General features: G+C 58.7%; 1 protein-coding gene across 1 annotated transcript; it reads left to right on the top strand.

Annotated features, from left to right (window-relative positions):
* Positions 1–6,038: 6,038 nt before the first annotated feature.
* Positions 6,039–10,353, top strand: GOT1 (glutamic-oxaloacetic transaminase 1). Its single transcript, XM_042791375.1, has 9 exons — positions 6,039–6,280; positions 6,577–6,758; positions 7,318–7,441; positions 7,669–7,781; positions 7,976–8,080; positions 8,656–8,806; positions 8,942–9,107; positions 9,237–9,379; positions 9,665–10,353. The coding sequence occupies exons 1-9, from the start codon at positions 6,166–6,168 to the stop codon at positions 9,802–9,804; spliced, it is 1,239 nt and encodes a 412-aa protein (XP_042647309.1). The 5' UTR covers positions 6,039–6,165; the 3' UTR covers positions 9,805–10,353.
* The last annotated feature ends 1,302 nt before the right edge of the window (positions 10,354–11,655 follow it).

The following is an 11,655-nucleotide window of genomic DNA, read 5'->3' as shown; positions in this document are numbered from 1 at the left end:
TTCCATTGAGTCCTCCACCCCAAATACAGAGGGGACAGATCCCCACCAGCAGCACCGATTCCCCCCTTCCCCGCCGTGCTGCCCCATCCCAGCGCACCCTCCTCCTCCCAGCAGCTCCGGCCGGACCCCTCCAGCTGTCTCCACAAACCCAAACCATTAGCATTTCCTGTTCAAACATTTCCAATAAATAAATGGAGACATCATGCCACAAGCCTGCAAGTGACCCAGAGGCGGGTCCAAGGCCGGGATGGACACGACCACCCAGCGCCCGACCCCCTGGCTGGGCGCCAGCCCTGCCTTTGTTTGAATTCCTGGGTGAGTAAGCGCTCGGCTGACGCCAGCCAAAACACAGTTCAAAATTATTTTTTTATATTAAATAAATTGTTTTCAATAAATCTGCTCCTACACCAAGGTCCAGAAGCTACCCGCAGCAGCAGGCTCCCTGCAAGGGAGCCGGAGTCCTCTTTCCTGGCCTTGTTCTGGCCATGTTGGGGCACACACCCTGCCCAGAGGGGTCCAGCTGGGACCGGCTGAGCTACAGATGCCTCTGTCCCACTGGCCCCACGGGTGCAGCTGGGATCGCTGCCTCCGAGGCACCCCAAGCCCTGGGGGTGGCAGCTATCTCCCCACGTCGGGCCTCCCCAAAACAGTTCCTTTGGCTGTGCAGGAGTCCATGCTGTGACATAGCGGTGCCTGTTCTGCTCCAGAGCTGGGGATACTTGGGGACCCACAGCCCAGTCTTTTCTCCATTGGTCCTCTGCACCTTTGGGAAACCATCTTTAGTGCACCAGAGTACCGGGCATCAGTGCCTGAGCAGGTCACAATCCTTGGGCTGGTCTGACATCTGCCAGCAAAAGGAAAAATTAGGGGAAAGCAGTTCTCTGAAACACACTTTCCCAGCACCAGTGGCTCGTCCCATGGTGAGCACTGGGACTCTCCAGGAGCACTTGCCCCTTCCAGGACCAGCACTCCTCTGGGGTACCTGTGCTCCTCCTGGGTGCCTGGGGGACGAGAAAGTGCAGAGGAGGTGAGCATGGCAAAATTTTGCTGTTGAAATTTTCTGAAGCATTTAAAGAGGTTGAAAAGTTCTTTAAAAGAGAAGATGTAGATGTTCTGCTTCAGAAGTCTTCATTCAGTGGGGTGTTATGCTCCTGCACTATAACACTTCAGAAACTGAAATGCAGTGAAACCACGTTTTAAATAATTTGTTTTATGGAGAAACAATGAAGTCTTTTCTGATTTGGAATTATTTCATTTCTTTAGAGCTTCTGCCTTGCCCAAGGGAAGCTCCTGTTGCTCCCACCTACAGCAGGTGAGAGAGAAGGTGGGATGATGTGTTGCAGCAGGCGGCTGCCACGGGCACGGTGCCTGAGCAAGTGGCTACTGATCACCCATGTGTTCACCTGCAGATCAGCAGAGTGGGAACTGATTATTTTGGTTCTGGTGGGTGAAATCCCTGGTACTCCCTATCTGTGTGTGCAGCAGGGAGGGAGGGCAGGAGGTGGGTGCTTCAGGGCAGCATGGTCGGGGGCTCAGCCTCAGGGGCTGACAGTACCCTGGTGCAGCAGGAAGGCAGCAGCGGGGGCCCCTTCCCAGCCCCTGACAGTGCCCCTTGGCAGGAACTGCCACCCCGGCTGCCACCAGGGCTCAGTGCCATCAGCACTTGCAGGCGCTGACAGACTCGGCGAGGGGCTGGTGGGGGCCGGAAACTCCTGATCCTTCTTTATCTGCCCCTCGCCCTGCTCTCTCATCTCCTCAACACACTCTCTGTCTCGCCTGGTATCTCACGTCCCTATTCCCGCACCTCCCCGGCTCCTGGGGGGCTGCCCACCCCTTGCATCACCCCACAACCAGGCACTGGCCCCCTCAGTCCCCCATCCCAGCTGCAGTGTGGGGTCCCAGAGCCCCCCAGGACCTTCTGGGCTTGCTGCCTGCAAGGAGCACCAGCCCTGAGTGAGAGGACGCACCTCAGGTGCCTTCATCCTGTGTCTGCACACTGAGCATCAATCGCAGTGGCAGGCAGGTGCCTGGGATGGGGCTCTGCAGCTGCAATGCGTTGCAGGTCAGAGTGGGTGGAAAGGATCAGGCCCAGCTCAGTATCATCATGTGCACTGAGGAGGTCAGGGAGGCTCACTGATGTCTTCCCCAAATGTGCCAGCTGCTCCTGGGCCAGGGTCCAGGTGGGTACTAGCTCAAAACCAAGCATGAACCTTTCACTTGACTCTCCTGGCATCCCTGATCCCCATCACTCCATTGCAAACCCACTGCCCCAGCTGGGCAGCACGGTGGTGGAGAGGGTCAGGATCCACAGTTAATGTAGCTGCTCCTAAACGCACTGACAGAGATCAGCTAATCTGATAATTACAGCAACAAAAGCCATTTAGACAAACCATGACCTGACCCTGGGAGCTTGGAATGAAAACATTTTACCCTCCTCTGTCTGGATCCTGTGCTGAGAAAACATCTGTATTCGGAGGATGGCTGGGAAAACAGCCCCCACGCAGCACCCACTGGGAACGGCCGCAGCTCCCTGCCCACGCTGCCTGCGCCCAGCCTCAGCCCGAGGTGGGCAGTGCCTCAGGGCAGAGCTTGCTGTGATGCTGAGATCGAGGGTGCCCCAGCACTGGGCTGGGCTTTTTGGTGAGGAAGAGACAGAGGCTGGAGCGGTGTGCGGATGGATCTCACAAGGGAGAGTGAAGGGGACAGGGTGAGTGGAGCTTGTCTGTACCCTCCCAGGAAGGGCTTTTTCCAGGTCCACACAGGGCTTGACATCACAGGGAGGGTGCCGCCTGGTCCCCAGCGGTCCCTGCATCCTTGTGGTGGCCTGGGCTCTGCAGAAGCGGGGCTGGCCCCTGCACCACCCTGCCTCTGGCTCCCAGGAGGGGCTGAGTGCGGGGGGGCCGTGCCTGTGTGCGGCACAGCAGTGCGCGCCCGGGGGGCTCCTTCGCTCTAAGTAAGGTGTGCAAGCCTTCCCGTTGAGTGGCAGATCATTGCTGGCTGTCAGTCGGAGGCAGGAGATGAAGGGAGGGTTGCCTCAGGGCCAGCTCCCATGTTTCTCCTGCTTTTACATACATTTTGGTGGCACCCTTTGTGTAGGCTGGGGAGATGAAAGCTCAGGGCCAGAGGGATCTTGCTAACTCACAGCCACCCGGCTCGGGGGCCCGGCGGCCTGCTGCTTCGTGTCTGTCTGTCTCGTTCCGGCATCTGTTCCCAGTAGAGCCCCACTCTGTGCTGCCAAGAGCACGGGACACTGGCCGGGCTGGGGGCAGCCAGGCACACTGGCAGGTAACTTCTGCTGGGTTGGGGATCCTGGCCTCACAGGCACGGGCAGTGGCACAAATGGTCTCCACTGGACCAGCAGTGCTGAGCCCAGGCTACCCAGGAGCCCCTGAGGAAGGGGAGCAAGATTGTGCTGATTCGGGGAAACTGCATTTATTTTTTTTTTCCCATGACTGACACTGCTCAGCCTTCTCTGGCAGTCCCAAGCAGTGGCTTGGTGCAGCCAGCTTTGCAGGCAGCACCCCCGCGCCTTTGTGACTTCCCTGCTCTGCACTGGAAAAGGACTTGGCCATGTCCCCAAATATCCCAGTGTTCTTCGGAGAGTGGTCAAAACCAGTAAGTGCAGTAAGAGCCTGCCAGTCTGGGGACTCCCCAGAACTTCTGTCTGCTCCAGAAATAGGATGCTCTAAGCAGTCTCGGTCAGCTTTTCTCATTGCAGCATCCCATTTGTGCAGTGCTTTACTCCTCGTGAGCAGAAAACACAACTCAACCTGTGGTGGGCTATCCCCATGTACCTCTGATGCCCTGGTTCTCATCAGCTTCTTCCCCGCTCAGCACTGCAGCATCCCCCAGCAGCATCCACAGACCTCAAGAAACCCAAGCACTTTACCCAGTTGGGGTTAGAGCTAAGCTTAGGGTTAGAGTCAAGGGTAGGGTTAGATTTAAGGGTAAGGTTAGATTTAAGGGTAGGGTTAGAGTTAAGGGTAGGGTTTGGAAATGCCCTCACAGCACCCTGACAAGGTCAGGCGTTTGCAGGGGCTCACAGGTATTGCAGAGAGCAGACCTGAGGCCCTTTCTGGGTTTCCACCTGGCCTTTTCTCTGATAGAGGTTTTGTCTGAGTCTGGCTAAAAACCCCACTAGGACCAAGGCTTTGGTCTGGCGCTACTGTCTTGCTCCTCTGCCTTTCCCATTGTTCTGTTTTCTCCAAAGGCAGAAGCGTTGGCATGCTGCTGTGCCGCCAGGCAGCTCTGCCTCTTCCCCGCTCTCATGCTAAGCAGAAAGTGCACTGGGCAGTTCTTCCAGGTGCTGCCCGGAGCTGGGGGAGGCGAGGGCTGTGCCCCCGGGCTCCCTCCCAGGCAGCCAGGCTGCGGAGCCACCTTTGGCATGGGAGGGGGGCGAGGAGCCAAACTGGTTTTCAGAGGGATCTTGGCTGGGTTAACAAAGGGAGTGCACGACACATGTTGTCTGCAGAAGCGTTTGGGGACACCAGGGCCGTTCCCGTCCCGTATCGCCGTGTTTTATGTCACGAGGGGTGGGGGAGGTCGCGCTGCCGGGGCTGCCGTTCGCGACGTGCCTCCCGTTTCCCTCGAAGCCTTTCCCAGGTGCTGCAGGATGGCGGGCAGATTCCCACAAAACTTCAAAAGCCGCTTGAGACAGGCGGCGGGTTCCTTAACGGGGCCGGCCTCGCCCCGGGGCGGCAGCGAGCCCCCTCTCCCCGGAGAGGGCGCGGGGGGAGCGGCGGGTGGGATGCTCGGGCAGCCCCCGGCCGTGTCCCGCCGGGTCGGGCCGTGCCTCGCGGTGCCGTTACCCCGCGGGGGTGAGGGGCTGCGCGGCGGGGCGGCGCGGCCGGCGATGCACGGGCCGGCTCTGCCCTCTGCCGACACCCCCCGGCACAGCCGCCGCTCCCGGCCGCCCGCCGCCCCAACGCCCGCGGCCCCCGGAGGTCCCCCGCACGGCTTGGAGGGGGGCTCGGAGGTAAGAACAGCAGCGGGGGCGCTGGGGGCCGCCGTGGGAAGCGCCGTGCCTGCGGGAAGGGTTTGCGGAGTTTGGCAGCAAGGCGCCACGAGGAATGCCCCGCGGGTGGGTGCGATGCCATGCGCTCGGGGAGGAGGGTCCCGAGCCAGTAAGTGATCCCGTTGTGCTCCCCGTGGGCCGGAGTAAGGCGCGTCTCGGCGGTGGTTGCCTCCGGCCAGAGGTTCTTTCTTGGGAGGTGAGACACCCCGAGGTGGCAGGGTGTCCCCGAGGCCGGGAGGGTGTCGGGGGGCACCCCACAGCGCCTCACGGGTGGCTGGGAATGGGGAGAGCGCCTTAAACACCCGTGGCAGATGCACTGGAAGATCCCCGTGGACCGCCAGAGAGTGGAAACGCCCACCGACCTCACAGCCGTTCTCCGTCCCGCACCCCTGGGACCACCCCGCCCCTCAGGCACCCATCACGCCGGGGCATGGCCCTCCTGGCACCTTCCTGCACCCCCAGGCGCGGCCCTCCCGGGGCTGTCGTGCACCCCAGCGCTGCGCTCCAGGGCTGATCTGCACCCCCACCCACGCTGCACCCCCGGGGACCGTGCCCTGCTTTCCGTCCCCCCCCCCCCCCACCCCCAGCACTGCAGCCCCGAGCGCTGCCGCAGAGCAGCGCAGCCCCGGGCGGCATCCCCAGCAGCACCCCGTACCACGGGCATTGCACCTCGGGACCGCCCCGTCACCGCGGCCCCGGGACTCGCCGCCACCGGACCCTGCACCCCCGCAGCCCCCGCGATGGCTCAGCGGCCCCGGGGCTGCCGGCACCCTCCGGCCGCGGCCACACGCGGGAGCCACCCCCCGCCCGCGGGCTCTGCGCCCCGGGGCGGCCACGTCGCGCGCCGCCCGCCCAACCCGCGCGCAGAGGACCGGGGCGGGGCGGGGAGGGCCCGGGGGGCGAGGAGGCGCCGGCCGCCCACAGGTCACCGCGTCACCCGCCGCCGGCCGGTGTCCCCGCCGCGATTGGCTGCCCGCGCTCCGCCCCGGGGTGGGCTGGCGGCGGGGGGCGGGGCCGCCGGCTGCCCGCTGATTGGTGGCGGCGTGAGGCGGCCCCGCCCCACCGGTGAAGGTGAGCGTCTCCTCCAGGCGCCGCGCGCCGCCTGTAACGGACCAGACCGGAACGGGGGGCGGGGAGGGGGTCGCGCCGCCATGGCCGCCTCCATCTTCACCGCCGTGCCCCGCGCCCCGCCTGTCGCCGTCTTCAAGCTCACGGCGGACTTCCGGGAGGACGGGGACGCGCGGAAGGTCAATCTCGGCGTGGGAGGTGAGTCCGCGGCCTCCCCCGGCCCGTCGGGGCCCCTTTCCGCGGGGACAGGCCGCCCCGGGCCCGTGCGGCGGCCCCGACGCCCGCCGGAGCGGCTGTGCGGCGACAGCGGCACCCGGGCCCGAAAGGTCGCCGGGCCGCGGCGAGGCTGGGTGGTGGTGGGGCGGACGGCGGGTCACCGGCGAGCGTCAAGGTCGCGGGGGGCGGCCCCGCCTGCCCGCCTCGGGTGTCGGTGCCCCGGGCAGGCCCGGCGTCCCCGCCGGGTGTGGAAAGGACAGCTCTCCCGCTCCTCCCAGCCTACCGTACGGACGAGGGGCAGCCATGGGTCCTGCCGGTGGTGAAGAAGGTGGAGCAGATGATCGCGAACAACGACAGCCTGAACCACGAGTACCTGCCCATCCTGGGCCTGCCCGAGTTCCGGGCCAACGCCTCCCGCATCGCCCTGGGTGACGACAGCCCCGCCATCAAGGAGAACCGGGTAGGTGGTGGACAGGGAGCAAGACCGCTCCTTGCTCAGAGAGCTGCTGGGATCCCTGAGCATCTCTGCAGCAGACCGAGCAGAAGAGCACAAACGTGCAGAGTACTGGGATTTCTCTGACACGGTCTTTACTGGTTGTAGGTTACCTGATGAACCCATGTACTTGAAGCTGGTTGCGCAAGTAGTTGTGGTTTTAGGAAAGACCGAATGCGGGCTGTGACTGGAACTTTTTTTCCTTCATCGTTTAATGGTTGCCCCACAGGAAACTGAAGGCAGATCACAGACCGCTTTTCCTGAAATAAGCTACTAGCTGGAAACCTGCTCTGTGCCAAAAAGTAACAGGAATAACTGGAGTCTATTTATAACTGTAGAAGGCCTCAGGATAGGCCCAAGCACTGAAGGAGGTTGAAGACCACTGGAAAGGGATGGTGCCCTGGCTGGAGTGACCCCAGGCAGTGCATCTGGGATCCTGTCTTGCTCTTGCAAGCGCCACTGTTCTCTGTGCAGCAATAGCTTAGCTGACCTGGGTGGACCCTGCTGGCAGCTCTCTCTGTTGCAGGTCGGAAGCGTTCAGTCCTTGGGCGGGACGGGCGCTTTGCGTATCGGTGCAGAGTTTCTGAGGCGGTGGTACAATGGAAACAACAACACGGCGACCCCAGTCTACGTCTCCGCTCCGTCCTGGGGTGAGTGCTGTCGTCAGTGCTGCCACCTTCTTGCCGGGAGTCCTGGGGGTCAGCGGGTGAGGGAGGAATGGCAGGGGCCTGGGCTGTGAGAGTGGGGCCTTCCCCTTGTGGGTAAAGGGAGCAGCAATGTCTCCATTGCGTATTTTGGTGATGTTTAGGGAGATACTGGAGAAGGTGGCTTGCTGGTGGTGGGGCCTGCTTTTCTGAAAAGTGCTTTCTTTCCTCAGAGAACCACAACTCTGTGTTTATGGATGCTGGCTTTAAAGATATTAGAACCTACCACTACTGGGATGCTGCCAAGAGGGGTTTGGATCTCCAGGGGCTGCTGGGTGACATGGAGGTGAGTAAAACTGGCATGGGATGGCTGAGCTTCATGCTGTGCTGTCAGCACCTGGCTGGGCTCTTGCATGCTGTGCCTGGAGGTGGGTCACTGCAAAAGAGACTGCTGATGCCCAGAGCAGCTCAGGGCCTCTCCCTCTGCTGTGGGTGCCCAGTCTCCTCCGTGTGTGTGACCAAGACCTGCTCTCTCCTCAGAAAGCCCCAGAGTTCTCCATTTTCATTCTCCATGCCTGTGCACACAACCCAACAGGCACAGACCCTACTCCTGACCAGTGGAAGCAGATTGCTGCTGTTATGAAGGTATGGAGCTGCTGCTCGGGCTAAAGCAGTGCTAAGGGGACAGATAGCTCTTGAGCCAGCTGGAGCACTTGCATCCAAAATGGGCTGTAGGGAATGGCATGAGATGTGGCAGGAGCTGGAAGGGTCCTGCAGTGCAGGTGTTGAAGGCAGAGGCTGACAGGATGCTGGTTGTCTGCTCAGAGGATAGAAGCATCCTGGTTCTGCACATGCCTCCAGGTTCTTGCTTTCAAACTCTCTGGCATGGGTTGCAGTGAGGTTTCTCGTGCTGGAAAGATTACACACAGGCACCTGCTTTTCACAGGTGCTGGATAGCAGGATGTAAGATGGTATATCTCTTGTGCCTGTGTCCTCAAATACAGTTTTCTCCTGCATTTGACCTTTTATTGACCACTTTAGTCTTCCTATTCTTTTACCCCAGTAGAAAGAAAATATCCCAGTCTGGTAGTGTTGGACTACGTTTCCTTTGTTTTCACCTGGAAGCTCAATGGTTGTTTTTTTCTGCCTACGGGGACAGCGGGGGGTAAAGTGAAGGTTATGGGGAAGGGACTTCACTCTAACACTGTTCCTCCTTGCAGCGCCGGTTCCTGTTTCCGTTCTTCGACTCGGCGTACCAAGGTTTTGCCTCTGGCAGCCTGGACAAGGATGCCTGGGCTGTGCGATACTTTGTCGCCGAGGGCTTTGAGCTCTTCTGTGCACAGTCGTTTTCCAAGAACTTTGGGCTCTACAGTGAGTGTCTGGCAGTAAGCTGGCCCAGTAGCATCATACCCAGACAGATGGGGCTGGCATGCTGGGAGGCAGGGAGAGCTCTGCTTTGCCCTAACGTGTAGGACCAATGGCTCATATCTCTTGGCTTGTCTACAGATGAACGTGTGGGGAACCTGACTGTGGTGGGGAAGGATGCAGACAACGTGCAGCGTGTGCTTTCCCAGATGGAGAAGATTGTGCGCACCACTTGGTCCAACCCTCCCTCCCAGGGAGCACGCATTGTGGCAACTACACTTTCTTCCCCGCAGCTCTTTGCCGAGTGGTACGTGTTGCCAAGGCTGGTGGGAGAGGGAAAGGAGGGGAATCTGTCTCCCGGAGTGCCAGGCTTGGCCAGATGGCTCCAAGCCAGCAGGGTGCCTGTCCCTCACGCTCTGCTTCCTGCCTGCTGCAGGAAGGACAATGTGAAGACAATGGCAGATCGGGTCTTGCTGATGCGGTCAGAGCTCCGGTCTCGGCTGGAGTCCCTTGGGACCCCGGGCACCTGGAACCACATCACAGAGCAGATCGGCATGTTTAGCTTCACAGGGTTGAACCGTAAGTACCAAGTGGCCTGGTGAAGGGAGGATTAGGTGAGGACTGTTTTGCTGGGGGTGAGCTGGGCTGAAGCTGTCTAGGCAGGAATTTCTCAAGGACCTCACTGCAGTCCTGGCATCGCTGCCTCTGTGGCTAAGCAGGGATGAAGCATCAAACAGAATTTTAGTGGCCAGTGCTCAAAGTTTTCTGCTGCTTGTGAAAGATTCGAGCAGCCCCAACTGTCTCTTTGGGCTTTTCTGGGTTGTGGGGTCACTGCTCTGACCTGATGTCCAATTGTTTCCCTAGCTAAGCAGGTGGAATACATGATCAAGGAAAAACACATCTACCTGATGGCAAGTGGGCGCATCAACATGTGTGGCCTGACTACTAAGAACCTGGACTACGTGGCCAAGTCCATCCATGAAGCCGTCACAAAAATCCAATGAAGCACATGAACAACCAAACTTCACATGAAGTCACCAAAGCTGTAGTGTGTAGTCCCTGTCTTTTCCTGCTCATGGCTTGCCTTGTCCCACACCTCTTGGGGTTGAATAAAGATGGGAGTGGTAGCTCAATCAGGGATAATCGTCTTTTGACCTTTTTGAAGTACCCCTTGCACTATGGTAAGCCAGTGCCCCCAGGAGGGTGGGGACAGCATGAGCCACCTCGGCTCTTGTTTGACCGACAGCAGCCTGGTCTGCAGACACTTAGAGCTGCATCTTTAGCACATCCAAATCAACTCCATGTAACTGATCAGTTTGATCTCGGCGAAGTCCGGTGTCAGTGCAATGTGCTGTGGGTTAACAGCCCAATCAGTTGGGATCTTGTATGGCTTGTGAACTAATGTCACTCAGCAGTATTTTGGGGAGGGGTGAAGCTGTTGCTGGCTTGCCTCCCTGCCCTGAGTACTGAGCCTTACGCGAGCAAACATTTGTAATTGTGATAATTGCTTCTTTGTGTTGCTGACAGAAAATTAAACCTCCATCTCAACACTATCCCTGCCTCATGTGATGTCATGCCTTCAGGCTGCGATAACCTCTTCCCAGGCTGAGGTTAAAGCCTCAGCATCCCGGTTTGTCCACTGGGTCTTACTTTGTTTCAAGACTTTCCCTTTCTCTCTCATGGTGTGTTGCATCTCTGATGATCATGGTTGCAAGTAATGGGGCCCAGTCCTACTGGGAGAGTATAGTTCAGAGATTCCCTGTGACTACATGAAGCTGACCAGTTCCTCCCATGTCCGTCCTGTGTTCCTCTTTCTGCCCTCCTGCCCTGTGCTGTCCAGCTTGTCCTGTCCATCTCTGTGTGCTTGCTTTTTGGATGGTTGTGTGTTACCCAGCCATCTGGCCTTCTCTCCCTGGCCCAGAGCTCCTGGCCTGCCACCAGTGTGTCAAAAACCAGGTCTTTCTTGTTCTTCCTTCTCAGCAGGCCTCTGGTGAACCGCCACCTTCTCCCCCTGGCTTCAGCAGGGCCTGCCAGCAACAGCCTGTGTTTCTGGCACTGAAAAAGAGCTGGGACCATCTGCTTCTGCTCTGCAGTCACTGTTTGCAGATCTATTTGTGAGCTGATATACCACCTTGACAGAGCATCCTCCTATCAAGATCTTGAAGAAAGGGGAACAGCCCTTCTCTGAGTCAGTTAGTGATGGTCACTGTTGCTCAGATGGATTTTGCTTGTGCTGCAGCTTAGACAGTAAAGGCAAAAATGGTGCCTTGTTCCCTTGCTGAGTTTGCCAAGAGAGTGCGTGAGACCTCATTTGTCCTTTACAGGTTAATGTTCATGTCACATATGAGAGTGAGCCAGAGGCAGCCTTTCCTCTGTGCAGGTGGGGAGCTTTTTCTCCCCTTGGTGTCCATCCACAGCTGGGATGATGGGGTGGTGGTTAAAGGATGACTTCTAGGGGTGATCTCAGGAGATGGAGTTGAAGGAACCAACTGTGCTTTTGTTATTTCGAACATCTGTGTACACTTCTGTCTGTAAAGACCTCGAGGGGTGGAGCCTGGCCCATCCGACATGTGATCTGTACCAGTGCTTTGCTAGCCTCACCAGCCTTGTTTTTTTTCTGAGTGACCTAAATTTCTCCCTTTCTGCAGTGTAAGCTCATTACCCATGATCCCATTTACCATAGCAACAGAGAACAGATTATTCCTTTCCTCTTTGCAACAGCTTTTTATGTATTTGAAAACTTCCTCTCTCCCCTTCACATCCTTCACCAGTTAAGATTAAGCGACTCTGTTTCCTTCAGCCTTTGCCGTAGGTTGTTTTCTAGCCCTTGCTTTCCTCTGGCCTCCTTTCAATTG

The sequence above is a fragment of the Tyto alba genome, unplaced genomic scaffold (genome assembly GCF_018691265.1).
Source record: "Tyto alba isolate M040663 unplaced genomic scaffold, T.alba_DEE_v4.0 Super-Scaffold_1, whole genome shotgun sequence".
NCBI lineage: Eukaryota > Metazoa > Chordata > Aves > Strigiformes > Tytonidae > Tyto > Tyto alba.
This window is presented reverse-complemented; position numbering and strand designations above follow the sequence as displayed.